Source organism: Cibotium barometz, chromosome 60 (genome assembly GCF_041138505.1).
Source record: "Cibotium barometz isolate CiBa-2024 chromosome 60, ASM4113850v1, whole genome shotgun sequence".
NCBI classification, from domain to species: Eukaryota; Viridiplantae; Streptophyta; class Polypodiopsida; order Cyatheales; family Cibotiaceae; genus Cibotium; species Cibotium barometz.
Window position 1 is genome coordinate 15,676,758 of NC_141105.1, and position 18,919 is coordinate 15,695,676.

Sequence of the window (18,919 nt, forward strand, 5' to 3'; positions counted from 1 at the left end):
TTCACCACAAAATCTTGTTTATTAAAACTTTGTTAATGGAACTTTGGTAGGGTGCAAATTCCTTACCAAAAGCCATGTACCACCCACTCAAATCATGAATGAAGTTAGGGTCTACTTCTTCTCTCCAATCTTTATAAAGTTGAGAACATATACTCATCACACATAAGTGAAGAAGATGAATGAACTCAACTTGAACAATTTGAATCTCATTGAGTGAGCAACAATTTAGGAGTTTTTATGGTATCTACCCACCAACAAGACTAACATTTTCAGAGTTTTTAACAAAGGGTTTTTTTTGCCAAGATTCCACAAGATTCATAAGAAGAAAAAGAGCAACAAATTGAGAGGGGAATCATTGAAGCCTCTTACCATCACACAAAGAACCTCCAATGAATGCATTAACATTCATTCAACACTCTGAGTGGTTGTGGATCATTGGATGGCTTTGTAGATGCTAGCACCACTAAGAGCAATCATTTCTAATGTTTTTCTTAGGAGTAGCTATCAAATTGATATGTGGACTTGCTAGCTATAACTCAAGTTTGGGATAAGTTGTGAGGAGATTTATTTACTAGATTTTGACTAGCAAAAGTAGTGGATAAAAACTTATGGGATGATATAGAAAAAGTGCCACAAGCACAAGGGATACACATGATGATTCTACTTTCATATTATCAATTCGTAATTGAGTGTTTGGCTCTTACTTGGTCCCAAGAATAGCAAGGGTCATGTGGCAAGGGGTCCCAAGTATAGAAAAGATCATGTGAGAAGGGGCCCCAAGAATAGCAAAGGGTCATGTGACAAGAGGTCTGACAAATACGATCAAGGCAAAGCATAGAAAAAGAGACTAAGGAAGAGCTTCGAAATTTTCATCATAAGATTTAAAAAAATTTAAGAAGAAAGCTCAGCTCATGGAGTAAAAGAAGAGAAAACAAATGGAAAATAAAGTTCTTTAAAAAGAAAACACAAAGGACAAAAGCAAGTCATAGTAGGGAGTACCTAATTGACATAGCCATCCCTAGTGATGTAACAAGGAAGCTTCCATTAAGCAAAAACCCATGCTCCATGGAGAGGGAAGAAAGGAAAAACATGAATACAAGTGCTTCTTATCTCTTCTAATAAACATCATACTTAGAATGTTTCTTAGAATAGTCATAACTTGTACCACTTGCTAAACCAAAGTCAAAGGATAATAAGGTGTGATGATTGTTAGAGGTCAATGTGCTTCAAGAAAACACAAACCTTAGGAGAGTGACACTTGTAATGCCACTTTACTACTAGAGTACTATGTTTTTCCAAAGATCTTAGCAACTCTAAATGTGAAGTAGGATCTTATGTAATTGTAGGGGAATTTGAATAGAAAGTGTGGATGCTCGCCATTATAAGTTATTGACTTCATTAGTAAGTTGGCTGTCCAAGCAAAGGTAAATCTTTTAGGTTTGATAAAGGATATAATATTGTAAAAAAATGGATCCGTGAATTTAATTTAATTTTACCCAAATTTTAATTTTCACCATCTTTTAATGTAATTATAGATAGGGTAGGGCTTAGATCTTGTTAACCCGATCAATGCCATTGACCTTGTTGACTTGTTTGATCTTGTTAACCCGATTAATGCCATTGATGTTGTTGACCTCTTTGATCAATAATCGTGGCATAGAGTCGCACAAAAAGCTGTAATGTGACATGTTCATTTCAAGATGATATCAAGAATATACAATGGGACAGTTCTTGCAATTCCAAAAAGATTCTTTTTTATAAATAGACATAGCTTACAGCTTGGGATGACACTAGGGTATGCCTTGTTAATATGATATGAGTGGTGTATGCATCCATGGAATAGCACAACAAGCTATAATGTCATATATCCATTTCAAGTTGATATTAATAATATACGTTGGGAAGGTTATTATTACAATTCCAAAATAATTCATTTTCATAAATAGACATATCTTACAGCTTGGGAAGGCGCTACAGTGCGCCTTGTTAATATGGTTAGGCTTATTTTTTTAATAGCAAATAAAAGAATGTGAGAATAAACTAAAGTGGATCATTCCTTAAAACTTGTCCATGGCACCCTACTTCTAGCCTAAGCAAGTATATACATGAAGTCGTATATTTTCCCTACTTGGGGTTAAGCACCAAGGTCACTTTATATAATTCAACAGTCTTACAAAACATAACTTCCATTGCAAAAAGGTAAGATAATGAAGTGCCTTACAAAAGTAGGACATATTAGACCATGTTAACTGAAGCGATTAACAATAGACTATGAGAAAGAATAGCCAAGCTATCGAACCCCAAACTAGTAAAAGATACCTTCACCCTATTACCATAAATGATGTTTAGAAAATCCTAATCTAAAAGAACTCCATATAGCTACCAAATGCCATAGGGAACAAACACAATACTACAGAAACATAGCTTTTAGTATTTTCAACAAACAATTATATATTCAACAGAAATACTTATTGTAGCTCCCACTTCTTTCAATTAAGCTTCTGTTAACCTGGGACATCTTATTACACTTCTAGACAAGATTGACCAATGAAAGGATTAAGACCAATCAGAAGACCTCTTCCATTAATTGCATCCTTGAATATATTATAATATATATGCCTTAGCAAAAACCTACCGAATAATTTTGTGCCTTAAATTTCAAAATAGTTTTATAGCCATGTATTTGTGCGGAGCTACACAATGTTAAGAAAAACCTTCCACAAAAACATCATCTAAATCAAGGATCTTCTCTTTGTCACCGGTTCTATGGGCTTGTGAAATTGTGAAAAGTAGCATATGAGTCCCTGTACACATCCATGTGCGCGTGCGCGTGCGCGCGCACACACACACACAGGGAACTCACCCACCCTCCTTACAATTGATACCAATTTTCTTTTATGCTATCTTCAACCTGCCTGTGACTCCACCATTCCTCGTGTTACAAAAAGGTCATAAAACAAAGGCACCTCCACCATAGAGGAAAACACTACACAATAAATGATAAAGACCTAAACTCTTGTAATGTACATCTGCCATCTGCCCCAACCAATTAATCATCATCATCATCATCCTCATAGTCATCAGCCACATGGGTCACAGGCCGTGCCATGGCAGCCTCTGCAGCCTCTTTTTGCAGCTTGAGCTTTCTCAACCCTTCCTTCAGGTGGAACTGCTCCAACTCTTGAATGCGCCTATACATTTTCCGAGGCGGCGGCGCCTCTCTTCCCTCAGAAATGGCCTTGAATCTTGCTTCGTCGTAGGCTCTGTTCTGCTCACGCCTCACATTCCAAAACTCCGCCTGTAAGACCAGAGGCACTTTCTTTGAGAAAGCTACCACACTACAATTTAAAAATAGACTGCACTTACATTCAAAAACATCAGAAAAGAAGGTACCCCAATAGGATTATAAGGGTCTTTACTGACAGATTCCCTGCTCATCAGGGGAGACCATCCACCCATACGGGCAGGGTTGATCAGGGGAGACCATCTGTCCATGAACACCAGTCGGGTGAGATCTCCCCTTTCTTACCAGCAGGGAACTGTCAGTAAAGCCCCTTAATTGAGATCATACATCAGCAATTTCAGTAGCCCTCTTTTTAGAGACTCCCATATCAATAAGCTCCATGATCCGATGTGCAAGCTTCCTCGCTGGATACATTTCAAACGTGCTTGGACTGCTCCAAAGGGCCAAAAAAAAAAAAAGGTTATGATTTTAAGCTGGAAAATGCTACTGACACACACTCGACTGCAGAACAGAAGGCACAATACCGAACTTCAAAACAGAGGACCTACTCATAAGCTTCATATTTCAATTCTGGATGCCGCTTGTAAACTTCCTTTACATACGGGTCTTCTGGCAAGACAATCTCAACTGGGTCTTTCTGAGGTGTGTACTCTGCCAAAGGTGGATTCCTGCAGCCATAAGAGTCCTGTAACACCTCTCTCCCTCTCTCTCTCCCTCTCTCTCTCTCTTCACAAGACAAACATTGTGGTCTTCCATCCGAGTTACCAGGGGCTACAAAACAGTACTTTCACATTCAAGGACCAGGAGCTGGAAGTAAGGAGGGAATAAATATACCTAGAAGTGGTATTTCATCATCCGCACTTTCACACTCAAGGGCCAGGAACTGGAAGTAACGAGGGAATATATATACCTAGAAGTGGAATCTCTCTCTCTCTCTCTCTCTCGACAAACGTCGTGATCTTCCATGCGAGTTACCAGGGGCTACAAAACAGTACTTTCACATTTGAGGACCAGGAAGTGGAAGTAAGGAGGGAATAAATATACCTAGAAGTGGTATTTCGTCATGAAACCAGCAAGAGGCAATATTAGTCGGGGGATATGCATCACTGGCACACCTAGAAAGGCAAAGCTTCTAAGCACACTTCGAGCAAGTCCAAGGCATCCCTTCTCTACTCTCGAAAGTAACAGGTCTACCTTCTTGGAATAGAGCAACCCCGATTGCATAGTCACTGGCATCAGACCCACCTTTCGATCCCATACTTTCCGACCCGCGGGTAGGTGTACCTCGTAGGTATGATCGCTAGGTGTTGTGTCCAGACCCAATTTCTGCACAAGTTTGTAATTAACAAAGTTGTGTGAGATGCCAGGGTCCAAAAGAATGTGGATTCTATGGCCATTCACTTCTCCATAAACTCGGAAAAGATCATGCAAGCCAACAACTTTAGAGTTGAACATACAATCAGAACAGGAACTAGGGCAAGAAAGTATAGTGACTAAAGTACCTGTTAAAGACAACTGGTTAACTATCTTCGTTTTGGGTCCTACGTTGGTCTTTGCACCCTTCTTCTTCGGGCACTCGTTACACATATGTCCTTTTTCTTTGCAGATGAAGCAACGTCCCTCCTTTTTGAGCTTCAAAGCCTTGAGGAGACGATTTTTCTTTGCTGAGGTCGAAGTAGAATTCTTCGAAGGAGTCCGAAGACTTTCCTTCTGTTGTGCTAGCCATCGGCATGGAGAACTTTCTTTTGTGCTTGTTCCCCTGCTCGGTCACGGGTTTAGATTTGGAAGAGACCATTGTATCGTCATAAATACGAGCAGAATGAATAGCCTTGTCCAAGGTTTTACATTTATTATTTTTGACCTGTAAACGGTACGACTCGGGTAAACCGGCTACGAAGAAACCCAAAAGAGTAGTAGAATCTATCTTCATAGCTTTCATCTACAAGTCTCGAAATTTCTGGAGGTAGACTTCATAAGTGAGGTTCTATGAGATCATGGTCAAACTGACAAACTGAGCAACGATATCGTAGTCATCCTCCTTCTTGAGGAATTCTTTCTTGAAGACTTCTTCAAACTGTGCCCACGTTGTTGGTTTAGGTTTGAGTTCTTTCCACCAAAGCAAAGCTTTGCCTGACACGAAACCTGCTGCTAATTGAATCTTTTTGCCATCGTCATATGGATGAAACTAGAAATGGACCTGCCACTTATGTAGCCATGTGTCCACAATCTCCTTGGTAAGTTGCTTTTGCTTGCCCCCAAACTGTTCCGGAGTAATGTTGGGGCCTAAAGCAAATGCCAAGGTATCCATACCCGAGAGAGTCGAAAGGATAGTGGTCAATAACGAGATGGAATTCTGTAAAGCCTGCATCTGCGCAGCGACTTATGCCTGGCGTTCTGAGAAAGAAGCTTCAAAAGCAACTTTAAATTCCTGAAAATCAGATTTGGATACAAAATCGTCGAAAAGATCGCCATCAGTGGCCTCAATAGCCGGCAGATCTTCACGTTCAGGAATGGGTTCCATCTCGGATTCTTGGATCGACATCTTGAAGAGGGCAAGATGAGAGAAAAGCTTGGCTTTGAACAAGGAAGAGTGCTAGAGAGTACGAGAAGAAGTGTGGCAAGAAGCCCACTTGAGGCGTATTTTATAGGCCTCCCCAAAAGCATGTGTTTTTTGTGCGTTGCTTTTGTGTTCTCTTTTTTTTATTTTTTATTAAAAAAACCATGCTTGAGGGCTTTTTCTTTTTTCTTTTTGTTACCACCCATAAAGCTTGGTTTAAAAAAACGCTTCTTCTTCTTTTTTTTTTAAACATATAAACTACACAAAACTAGTCGCATAGAAGCTTTAAAAAAATCTACATGCTTTTTGTTCTTTAAAAAAAACACACTTTTGAATGGTTGTTTTTTAAAACCTTAACGAAGGTTCAAAAAACGAAAAGCAAGACGTGTTTTTTTTTTTTTTAACAAAGGCTAAGAATATCAAAATTGATAGACCGGAGGTACTTCATCACCTTAAGTTTTTGGGGGTTTGGATGGCTAGACCAATTTGTGGAAACCTCGAATCAACTTGCACGTTCTCAGAGGCATGCTCTGATACCACTGTCAAATCCCCACCGAGCCACAAGCTGAGCTAACTAGCAAGACGTACCGACCAATCTCTACCCCGAGACGTCCCATATCGCCACGGAGCTACCCTCGCGGGCCTCAAGACTACTGCCGGCCTCGGCTACATAAAACAGGTGCACGTCTGCACTAGATCCAGGCTCCTGACCATAGAGCTCTCACAAGACACGCAAGACTCTATGAACTATTGACTAACCTTGGCCACCCTTTATAGGCTCTTGGCCGGTCATCGGGCGTCCACACTTGGGCGCCCGCCCGTCCATACTTGGGTGCCCGCCCGTCAATCTATCCCTAGTCCAGCTCGCCAATCAGCCTGCCTAACTCCAAGCTTCCCCAAACCCTGAAGCTAGCCTTGTGTGCATGTATCACACGGTACATACACTCTGTGCACATGACAAAGTTGCTCCATAAAAGCTTTCCTAGGCAGCCCCAACAGACTACCGAGTCTCATGAAACCCTCCTCTTGGGATTTGCCTAACACCAACCAGCTTTTGGGGTTTTTAACACATGCTAAGTTACTGTCCTTGGACCTTTGCACTTCTTCTGGGACACAAACAGCACTTAGCATAGCTGACCCTGATGCTCTAATACCACTGTCACATGCAGAAGCTTAGATAGTCTTCATTCATCCCTAAGTACTACATAGGAACTCTTGATGCAAGAACAAGCCTTGCCAAAAAGAAGACATAAAACCTAATCGAGACCATGATGGACCCCCACTGCTGCTTTGATTCTTGCTCGGACGGTCGGGATCCCATCCCTTCGTATCTGAATTGCCTCTCCGGAGTCAGTACCTCATGCCATATACTCTGGCCTCCCAGGCCAATGTTTCATTTGCCGACAAATGGGACACCTCGTTAGAGCTTTGTCCTCCAGGAGGATGCCTCCATGGTCCCCCCCCCCCAAGTTCAGATCGTCCTCAGGGGGATGGGAGGGATACAGGCCCTCAGGTACCTGACTGCCAAGACCCGACCTTAGGCGACACCGGCGCAAGAGAGTGGTAGACTGCTAGCCTGAGGCGGAACTGCCAGAGCAGAGCAGCATCGACAAGCGTGCCAAGCTGGCAAGATTCAAAAGGATACGGTTGTGTCCGAGAACCGTTACGAGCATTTATCTCAGCAACCCCCCACCCCGCCTCTCCTTGAGGAACCCAGCCCAACCTTTCTAGAGACCGTTACCTCGTCAGGATTCCCCTCCAGGCTTTCAGTTTCCCAAGAAATTCTCTCACCCTACATAGCCTTCAGTGGGCCCGTCCTCGCAGCCCCCGCCTCCCCCCCTGGCATGCGAACCCTTCTCCCCCTACCCCCCCTTCTTAGCCCTTTCCCATCCCCCCCTCCTCTGTCGCCTACTCCAAACACCCCCCCCCCAACCCTCTCCAGAGCACTCCCGCCACCCCCCGGCCATGCCTGGCCCAGAGAAAGAGACAACCAGCCGGCTCAGACCGCTATTTGATCCATCATTTTATGGAGCCGCTACAGATGACCATCGTTGCTTCTCCGGCGTGGGCTCTCGGAGCTCTCCCTCCAGAGTCGCCAAGCAACCCCCAAAGGTGCTGGGGCAGCCAGTTGACTACATTTTTTCCAATGCCTTCTTGTTGAAGGAGTTGGTATGTTTGAGGAGACAGTGGCTCCCATTTGCATTTGTGTGGTGTTATATCACTCCAGACCGTCCACCCCAAAGAGTGGCGCGATGATCTTCTCTTTCCCACTGGGTGCAGCACACGGGACGGGGACTAGAGCATGGAGTCAATGTCCACTGCTATTCAAGGGCAGGCCATTGAGCTCTTGCACCATTTGCATGACCTGCATATCTCAACTAGAAAAATGGTGTCCTCCATCCTGGAGGTGCTGCTTTTTGTATTTCTTCATGTTTCAGTGGCAGTACCCCTGACCCGCTCCTACAAATATCTGCATCGTGACAAGTGGAGTCTAGAGTATGCATACTCCAGGGCTCGAAGAGAGTGGCTCCACATGGAGACCAAGATTCGTGCCCATCTGGCGTAGCCCCGCCCTAGGACCGACAGTGATTACTCTCGATCGAAACACACGCCCAAGACTCTTCGAGTGGAGGGCAGTGCAGACAGTTCGCTTCCCGCCGATCTAAGTTATGCGGATTGTCTCTTGGAACATCTAGGGTTTGGGGGGCCCACAGTGCTTTCAGAGGCGTGGTGTCCTTAGAGAGGAGCTCTACAGAGCAGCAGTCGGTGGACCCATTGACATTCTCTTCATTTAGGAGCACCATCTTTCAGAGGGATGTACCTACCGTCGCTATGGGAAGATCTAGCAAGAGCAACACCTTCTCGTCCCATTCTTTTGGCCCCTCCGGGACACAGGAGGGTGGAGTATGCATTTCTGTAAGTGAGTAACTACTGCCAACAGTGGTCAAATCTGGCATCATTGTTACTAGACGTGCCCAGTGGGTGACCATTAGGATTTGAGAGGACTGTGTGGGCTTCCTGAATATATATGCGCCGAACACGGCAGTCGGTAGGGCCACCTTCTAGAGTGCAGTTCGTCAGTAATTGCCACAGGCGGATTTCTGGTGTATGGGTGGGGATTTTAACATGCTAGAGTCGGTAGAGGACAGACTCGGAGGTGGCATGGCTACAGTATCTGGTACAGAGTACTCAGCTTGGGAGGAGCTGATTTTGGCTCTCAAGAGACAAGACCCTTCGCATCTTCCAAAGTTTGGACACAGCCTTAGGAGTCTGAGTTTTTCTAGATCCGATAGGAGGAGTATTGGCCCTAACCTCTTCAAATTAGATCCGTTCTATGTAGATGAATGGGCTTGTGGTTGTGGTGGCATGCCGCATGATTGGTGTTTTGGCAAGCACTTCCTTCTCCGATCATGCACCGCTTATTCTCTCCCTAGAGGACCAGGGGAGGCAGGACAAACATTTGAGTACCCGAATTCCAGATAGCCTCATCCAGGACTCTGAGATTTGCAGCAAGATTGAGGGGATTTGGGAGTGCCTAGATTTTCACTCAGGAGCAGCCGCAGTCACCTTGGATGCAGGAAATGGAGAGATTACCATGATATTACAGGAGGCAACGTAGAGCAGATTGGGTAGCTTCTGAGAGCAGGAGAGGAGCATTCAAAGGGACCTAGCTTCGCTACATCGGCTTCAGCAGAGTACACCAGATAACCCGTGGATTGAGAGTCAGCCGACTGCCGCCGGTACCGAGCTCAGATCCATAGAGGAGTATAACTCATAAATGTCGAGGCGATGTAAACGCCCATGCTGATGAGGAGGAGAGCAGCTACCTGAGGAGAGGTCAGGGCAGTACCCATTGCCACTAATTGGTCATCAATTACCTTAACCTTCATCACAAATGACTGCACGGAAGTCCCGGCTGTAAACTCCAGGGAAAAGAGCTGACCCAATAGGTTGACAGACCGCATTGTAGAGTCCCGTGCATATAGATCTGTCAGCTTTCTTCAAACAGAAGCAGCACAATCCAATGTTTGCATGGCGGGGGAGACCTCTAGTGAGATGGCTCGTACAAGTGCAGAGTGAGCTTTTGAGTCTTGATTCTCCCAAGCTGAAAGTTCTGCGAGAAAGGCATCCTCATGGTCCTGAGTCCACTTCCTAGAGCTGGTAGGGTGTTCGGCCTTTTGTTCGTGGCCCTGAACAATCTCCCATAGTCCCTTGTGTGTGAACCAGACCTTCATCTGTAGCTTCCAGTGATCATAGTTTGAACCACTGAGCTTGTCCTCCTTGTTCGTGCAGGGGGGACCCATGTCTGCCTCAAAGAAGCTATGTCTCAAACAACCTCTGTAGCTAAGCAATCCACGTGCTCTCTCAAGCACCTTTCCACAGGATCCAACTAGGGACTAGTAGCCCCCTCTGAAGATGCAGGCTGGACACCAGCAAAAGAAACCCAAAAACACACCACCGGGAACCTCCTACCGGAAGAGGGAGGGGATCTTGGAGGGAGAAGAGCTGATGTGCCACTTGTCTGATGCACTTAATGAATTTGCAACTAGAACTCCTCCACTTGCCTCTGTAAAAGAAAACTTAGCCTAGGGGCTGGCCGACAGCAGTTGAAGGGCTTGTAGAGCAAAAAACGTAGCTAAGAAAGAAAAAACGCAGCCACTGTTTGAAGGATCTACAGCCAAGAGAATCTAGGGAAGCAAAAAACGGAGAGAAGCTGATTGTGCAACAGCCAGAGCCTAAGCGTATGATACCATGAAAGAATGTGCACAAGCGGAAGCAAATAAACATGAGAGAGAAAGATTGCAAGCAAGAACAAGAGCTTTATTAGCTTGAGGTTGCAGAGTACAAGAGCCAGCAAATAGGGCAATGAAAGATGATTGAATGAATAAAAGAGAGCAACTCTTATATACTTGTGCATGAAGCAATCGGCTGTAGAAAACAGGCCGACAGGACCTCCACGACAGCATTAAGAGAGATGCAATATTTTAACAGGGTGCACTCTTCTTGGATGGTCTGATTCAGATTGGGTTGGAGATCCAGATACTTGGCGTTCGACTACTAGTTGTGTTTTTTCACTTGGGTCAAGAGCCATTTCGTGGAGTAGTAAAAAGCAACCTACTGTGGAGCTTTCCTCTACAGAGGCGGAGTATCGTGCAGTTTGTTATGCTGCATGTGAGGCAATTTGGCTGCGGAGATTATTGGGAGAACTTGGCTTTCCTCCTACCGAATCTACTCTTCTTTGGTGTGACAATCAGAGTTGCATCGCCATCGCCAAGAACCCTATGTTTCATGCTCGTACGAAACACAGCGAGTTTCACTATCACTATGTTCGTGACCGGGTTCTTGCTGGAGATTTGTGTTTGGAGTATTGTCCTTTAGCAGAGAATGCAGCAGATTTGTTCACCAAGCCAGTGTCTCAGGCTTCCTTGGCTCGTCTTCGGCTTCTCGGAGTTTGTTCAGCACCTGGTGCTGAGAGGGGGTGTTAGCATATTCATCCCCATATTCTGCCCATGTATTTGTGTCCACATTTGATCCCTTTTATGGCCCTTGGTTGTGGGTTGGCCACCCCTATTTTTCCCATTTTTCCTGGTATTTTTCCCAAGTCGGGTGATGTACTTCCAGTCGGCCAGCTCTTGTTTGTCCAATCGGCCACCTCTTTTGTTCCAGTCGGCCAACCCTCATGACCTACATATAGGTGGGCTAGCCTCTTCACTTTTCACTAGTTTGATCATCTTCTGTATCCCTCCTTATGAGACCTTTATGTCTCTTGCTCGGGATTGCTTTCATTGCAGCATATTCAGCTTTGTTGCTTCGTATCTCTCTCTCTCTCTTGCACATCTCAGATCAGCACACTCTAGTGCTTATCTTGCTTCCACTCTGTGCACTCTTTCAACAAGGCCTTCTGCAACCAGTAAACCATACCTTTGGAGCCCGAAACCTCAAAGCCAGGAGGTTGCTCAACATACACCTCCTCCTATAAGTCACCATTCAGGAACGCAGATTGAACATCCATCTGATACACCGGCCACTGCTGATGAGAGGCAAGGGCAAGAACTGTCCGAATTGTGGCTTTCCGAGCTGTTGGTGCAAAAGTGTCCTCATAGTCAATGCCTGGCCACTCGGCATAGCCCTTGGCCACAAGTCTAGCTTTGTGCTTGGCCATAGACCCATCAAACTTATACTTTCCACATTCCATTGTCTCCATATCTAGACTCTAGCTCCATTTTATAGATGTCTAGTATTGTTGGAGACTGTACTCTTCTATGCGGGCTATGGCATAGATAAAATTGTTATGTCTTAGAATCTCTTTTTTACAAAGAAGGCTGACCTTTGAGTTTCTAAGCAGGTCCCCCTCCTCATCTTAGCTTTCTTTCCCCACACTTTCTTCATGTTCTAGTAAGAGTGTGTGCCATGATATTGAATGTCACGATTGTGACTTAGTTCATTATACAGTCTCCTTATGATTACAGATACTGAAGTGACATGATTACACAGGACCCCTACACTTGGATGGTCACGACTATTCACTCTAGAGACATGCCTCTTCATCAAGAGCCACACTCCTTCGACGACTGGTCACATCCCTTCGCTCTAGGGTTGCAACTCTTCACCCAATGGTTGCAGCTATTCGTCCAAAGGATGTGTCCCTTCGCCTAGAGTCATGACTATTGGTCATGGGATGTCTTTTCATTCGTGTCTCTTGAACTCCTATATAAGGAGCCTGTTGTATCACAATTTCAATCAATCAATCAAACATCTGTGTTCAAGTCTACTTTCAGTTTCAGTCTTAAATACACAGATAGTGGATGAAATACTAAGTAATAATAGTAATCCTCACAATGGTATCAGAGCAAAATTTTTCCCGGGCCTACGGTTGTGAGCCTCTCACCCTCTCCGCTCTACTCCCCTACCCGGCGTTGTATGGAAGCAGAAGAAAGATGGAACCTGCATCTACGAGTATGAGGTAACCTAAACCTTCTTTCTCAATTCACATATAGAAGACAGATGCACAGATGTGTGTGTGGCGTACCCGGTGAGTATGCAGCGATTTCCTGCTGGTAGCCCTTCGTGAGCCTCTTCATCGGGTTGTGCCCCTTCGTGCATGGGTTCGCACCCCTTCACACGAACAATGGCACCAAGAGATGGCACCTCTTCGCATGGCACCCCTTCGCTGCTGAATTTGGAGCCCCCCCTCTCTTTGCCTTGTTGGCTGCCAGCGTGCCTTTTGATTGCTCAAAGTGGCTGCCGCTTGTGAGCCTCCTTAAATACCGCCGGTGGCACACGGTTCGAAGAGGCGCACCCTCCGGTCGGCGATGTGATCCCAGCCTTCGAAGCGGCGCATCTTTCCAGTCGGCGAAGCGTCAACTTTAAAAAAAAAAAACGTAACGCTTCAGATTAATAAAAAGCCTTATGATTTAAGGCTTATACACTTAAGCCCTTTTTTTTAATCCACGTGGCTTTCACCAGCCACGTGAGCAGTCGGGCGCCAACACCCAACGGCCGCCAACGTAAGGACACCCGCTGCCGCCGACCAGCGCAAGGACACCCACCAGCCGACCAACGCAATTTAAAAAATAATAAAAAAATATAAAAGAGCAAATGGGGCCAGCGCAACGGATTCATCCGCCGGCCAGCCCATTCACTTCTCTTGCACGTTGTTCCATACACGGTGCGCTCCTCTCCCACGCTGCCACGCCAGGGACTCCTCTCCACTCTGGCACACGCTCCCCTTCTCAACCAGGTGTCCAATGGAACCGAACAGCAATCAGCCCGTGCCTTACATCTCGTACATAGACGAGGTCCCGGAGGCCATATTGCCCGAAAACTCTCGCGAGACACCCACACCGGAGCCCGCCCCATTACCCGAACCTGTTGCAGAACCTGTTCCGGCTCCAGTTCATGTACCAGGTCCCTTGGACTTTTTATTATACGTCAGTCACCGCCACGCCACTCAGTTCCAGGCGTGGGTGATCTGGCATATTTACTTGACGTGTCCAGCACACCATCTTGCTCATTACGAGTTTATTTTGGGACGGTACCCACATCTTGCATATTTCCTGGACGAGTGCCGTGTGGATGCAGTGAACCGGATCATCTCGCTCCAGCCCTTGGTTCGAGTATACAGCGAGCTCATTGTGCCCGACTACACTCCCTTAACCCCTGCAGAGACACCTCCTCTCGACGAGGTGGAAGACTTCGAGCCTTCGGAGTTAGGCTCCGATTTCTTAGCCGAATTGGGAGACGATTCACTGTCACTCTCTCCTCCAGCAGTACCACATATTTCACCAGCTTCTCCGCGCTACTCCCTCTAGCAGATCCAACATGGCATCTATCTCAGAGGCGGAGGACCAGCAACAAGACGAGCAAATGCAGGCCATTACATTATTACGCGAGCAGATGGAGACACTTCAGCAGACTTTTTCGACAAGTCTCTCTACCATCAGCAGACGACTCGACCAGTTGCAGCGGCCCCATCCAGTGCGCACATCAGCCAGTGATCCACAACCATCTTCTTCAGAGACTTCGGTAGCAGAAAATGAAGATGAACCAGATCCAACTGCCGAGGTAAACAATGCAGAACTCCAACTTCTTTATAAAATATTAACTGCTGCACAAAAAAAGAAACTCGATGTCAAACTGCCTGCCCCTTATAATGGTCGCCGCAACAAGCGCATGCTTGACCAATGGATATTCAAAATGGAGGTATATTTGACCAATACCGATTTGGTCGAAAGCAAGAAGGTTGCTTTAGCCAGTTCCCTACTCAAGGATACAGCACTTCTATGGTGGCAACGACGTGTTGCAGATGGTAAACACACTCCTACTTGGGATAAATTCCGGCGCGCCCTCCGCAAGGCCTTTGAACCTGCCAGTGCGGACTACCATGCCCGGTCTGCTCTCCGCTGCCTGAGGCAAACAGGATCCTCAGCCGCATATATCACAGAGTTCCAACGTTTAACTCTGGAAATTGAGAGCCTCAGCCCCGCTGACAAGCTACACAGCTTCATCGATGGGCTTGAACCCCACTTACAGGAAGATGTGCAAAAGTTTAACCCTCTCACCATAGATGCTGCTATTGCCTACGTAGAGCGCCTTGGAGATTTACGACGACAACCCAGGACATCCTTCTTTGGCAATCGGTCCTCAAACAGTGCTCGTTTCTCCCAGCCCAATCGCAGAGGAAATTTATCTCAACCTGCGTCTCAATATTCCCAATCCTCTGGTCAGCAATCTACTCGGCAACAGCCCTTTCGGCCTAGATTTTCAGGTCAGGCAGCAGCCTCACAAATAGGATCCTCTTCCAACAACAACAATCGGAATCGAGGACACAACTGGCAAGATCGCCGACCCAACAATCGCCGCAATTTTCGCCGCGATACCTCAGCAGGTCAGCAAGCCTCTACATCGGCACCTTCAACCTCTCACGCCAACCCTTCAGGTCTTTGCACAATTTGCCATGGACCACACAGGTGGTATGAGTGCCCAAAGCGTAATTCTCGCCAGAATTCCAACATGGAATGTTTCCCAGAAGGTGAACATGGACATCATCATCCTTCTGCGCCAGATAAAGGCAAGCAGGTGGTTCATGCAGTGCGAGTTTCTAAAGTTGTCAGTGCTTTAATGCTGAATGCCCACAACCATACTTCAGTGCCTGTTAACCTTTCCAATCAAGTTTTGAGCTTATTGGGATTTATTGGCCAGCATCCTATCAATGTTCTTGTTGATAGTGGATGCTCGACTAATTTTGTGGGAACTACTCTCGTCAGCAAGTTGCGATTACCTACTCAGCAAAGTGCGGAAGTTTTCCAAGTGGAACTTGCAGATGGTTCTTTCTTGCATTGCAACAAACGGATTCAGCAGTTGCATTTTCAGATTCAGGACTATCAGGATCAGCTGAACTTCTCTATTATGCCTTTGTCACACTATGACATGATCCTTGGACAGTCTTGGTTATATGAGTATGATCCTTTGATCAGCTTTCGAGATCATTCCATTCGACTTTATCATAATCATCAAGAAATGGAATTACGAGGTCTGTTTAATTCTAAGCCGATTACTATGGTTTCTGCTATGCAAGTCAAACGCTTAGTGCGTAAACGCGACAGCACTTCTGCCTTAGTTATGTTGCGAGAAGCAGAAGATAATACAGTTGACCAATCGGAATCCTCGCCATCAGATATTTCTTATTTACAACAGCCCTTCTTTCAACCTTATAAGGATTTATTTCCTGACGAGCTGCCAACGACATTGCCTCCTCGACGTTCTATAGATCATATGATTGATCTAATTCCTGGACAACCACCGCCAGTTCGAGCTCCTTATCGAGTTTCTTATTCAGAATCTCAAGAAATTCAGAGACAATTGGTAGAGTTGTTGGATAAAGGTCATATACGTCCAAGCAAAAGTCCTTTTGGTGCTCCAGTTTTATTGGTCAAGAAGAAGGATGGATCTATGCGCCTTTGCATTGATTATCGTGTCCTTAATAAGCAGACAATCAAGAATAAGTTTCCCTTGCCTCGCATCGATGAGCTCTTTGATCAGTTGCTTGGTGCAAAGGTATTTTCGAAGATTGATCTGAAGTCAGGCTATCATCAAATCAGGATTCGAATTGGAGATGAGTATAAGACAGCTTTTAGAACAAAGTATGGACATTATGAATTTTTGGTCATTCCTTTTGGGTTAACCAATGCCCCAGCTACTTTCATGACTTTGATGAATGACATCTTTGGTCCTTACTTGGATAAGTTTGTCATCGTTTATCTAGATGACATTTTGGTCTTCAGTAAGACTTTAGCAGATCACAAGCAGCATTTGCAGATTGCCTTCGACGTACTCCGTACGAATGTCTTGTACATCAACAAGAAGAAGAGTCAGTTTTTCAAAGATCATGTGGAATATCTTGGACATATCATCTCTGGACATGGTATTGCAGTTGATCCTAAGAAGATAAAGGGCATTGTTGATTGGCCTTTGCCACTTACAATTTCAGATGTGCGATCTTTCTTGGGATTAGCAAATTTTTACCACACCAAGGTTCACAAGTTCTCAGATATTGCTGCTCCTTTGACGGCCCTTACAAAGTTAGATAAATTGCAATGGTCACTTGAAGCTGAAAAGTCCTTTAATGATCTTAAGCATGCGTTGACAACTACGCCTGTTTTGGCTATTGCGGATCCAACTCAGCCGTTTGACGTCATGACCAATGCTTCGGATAGAGCATCCGGAGGCGTTCTTATGCAGAATGATCGTGTTATTGCTTTTGATAGTCATAAATTTTCGGCTATTCAAATGCGATATCCCGTTTATGACAAGGAATTTTTGGCAATTGTACATGCTTATAGAACGTGGAAGCATTATCTTCTTGGTGCAGATTCAGTGGTTAAGACAGATCATCAGTCTTTGACCTATATCTTTACTCAGCCAATGATGAATCCTCGTCAAGGACGATGGGTTGAATTTTTGGCGAATTTTCACATGGCGATACTCTATGTTCCTGGATTACAGAATGTGGTAGCAGATGCTTTGAGCCGCATGCCTCGAGCTACGAACTTTGCTATCTCAAATGTGCAGACGGAGATTCCAGCATGTTTTAAGCATGAGTATTTGACAGATAGAGACTTTGGAGATGTCTTTCGAGCTCTCAAATCTCTTCATCCTACTGTTGCAGAAATGAATATGTTTGCCGCATATACAATTACAGATGATTTACTTTATTACTTAGATCGCATTTGTGTTCCTCACAATGCATCTTTGCGGAAACTCCTTATTCAAGAGCATCATGAAGTACCCTTTGCAGCTCATCCTGGAAATAAACAGAACATATCGTCTGTTATCAGCAACATACTTTTGGCCTCAGATGCAACAGGATGTTATTAAGTTTGTTAAAGCTTGTCACTCTTGTCAAATTATGAAAGCTTCACGACAACTTCCTCAAGGATTGCTTCAGCCTTTGCCAGTTCCTCAGGAAAGATGGGAAAGTATAAGCATGGATTTCATCACTACTTTGCCGCGTTCGCAGAAAGGCAATGCTCAAATTTTAGTAGTGGTTGATCGGTTTTCCAAAATGGCACATTTTATTCCTTGCAAGAAGACAGTTTCTGCTCCAGATCTTGCAGCGTTGTTCGTACAGCATATTTTCAGAATCCATGGATTGCCAAGATCTATTGTTTCTGACAGAGATCCGAAGTTTACTAGACATTTCTGGACTTCCTTATTCAAATCCCTTGGAACGAATCTCTTGTTCAGTTCTGCCTATCATCCTCAGACAGATGGACAGACAGAAAGAGTAAATCAAATTTTGGAAGAAATGCTTAGACATTATATTCAGACGAGATTAGCTTCCTGGGAAGAATATTTGCCTCTTGTGGAGTTTGCTTACAATAATTCTCCACATTCAGTCACTGGAATGACTCCTTTTCAAGCAGCATATGGTCACACTCCGCTTGTGCCCACAAACTTTGTTCTTCAACACAAGGTGGCATTAGCAGATCAGTTGATTCAAGAAATGCAAGATATTCTTGTACAAGTTCGAGACAGACTGATTCATGTTCAACAGAAGTATCAGAAGTATGTGAATAAGCACAGAAGGCATACTGAGTTTCAAGAAGGAGACTTGGTTTTGCTTTATGTTGCACCGCATCGATATAAGACAGTAAAGTCAGTCTTTCCGAAGTTGCGACCGCGTTTCTATGGTCCATTTAAAGTTATAAAGAAAATTTCAGTTGTCAGTTATAAGTTGGATCTTCCACCATCTTGGGGAAAAATTCATCTGACATTTCACATCTCTTGGCTCAAGGAATACATACAAGGAGATTCATCTATCCCAGAGTTATCTTCTTACGTTCCTGAGATCGAAGATGATCATATTATTCTTGTTCCTGAGAAGATTCTTGACGTTCGTCAGAAAGAAACAAGAAAGAAGATTACTACAGAATTTCTTGTTAAGTGGATGGACTTGGATGAGTCAGATTCTACTTGGCAGACAGATGAAGAAATGCAACAATATCCTCAACTCCTCCAAGAATTCTTTGGCAGACGACCGACTCTCATTTAATCACATGGGTTTTATTTTAAATGGGAGGGAATGTCACGATTGTGACTTAGTTCATTATACAGTC

General features: G+C 44.7%; 2 protein-coding genes across 2 annotated transcripts in view; one reads left to right on the forward strand and one right to left on the reverse strand.

Annotated features, from left to right (window-relative positions):
• Nucleotides 1-2,578: 2,578 nt before the first annotated feature.
• LOC147605038 (uncharacterized) overlaps nucleotides 2,579-18,919 on the reverse strand; it is a 31,291-nt gene continuing 14,950 nt past the window's right edge. The window contains exons 2-4 of the mRNA XM_086793949.1: nucleotides 3,793-3,912; nucleotides 3,572-3,674; nucleotides 2,579-3,298 (exon numbers count right to left, since the gene is read on the reverse strand). Of these exons, the coding sequence (XP_086650075.1) occupies nucleotides 3,050-3,298; nucleotides 3,572-3,674; nucleotides 3,793-3,912 (472 nt within the window). The 3' untranslated portion in view covers nucleotides 2,579-3,049. The remainder of the gene's footprint in view (nucleotides 3,299-3,571; nucleotides 3,675-3,792; nucleotides 3,913-18,919) is intronic.
• On the forward strand, nucleotides 14,124-17,678 carry LOC147605039 (uncharacterized). The gene is made up of 2 exons (XM_086793897.1): nucleotides 14,124-16,671; nucleotides 16,792-17,678. Exons 1-2 carry the CDS (start codon nucleotides 14,124-14,126, stop codon nucleotides 17,676-17,678), a joined length of 3,435 nt encoding a protein of 1,144 aa, XP_086650023.1.

Excerpts from the sequence above, each read along its gene's own strand:
- LOC147605039 (XM_086793897.1), top strand. The coding sequence starts at position 14,124 with ATGGCATCTATCTCAGAGGCGGAGGACCAGCAACAAGACGAGCAAATG. Across the intron at positions 16,672-16,791 it reads GTACATCAACAAGAAGAAGA|ATGTGCGATCTTTCTTGGGA; the intron begins GTCAGTTTTTCA and ends TTACAATTTCAG.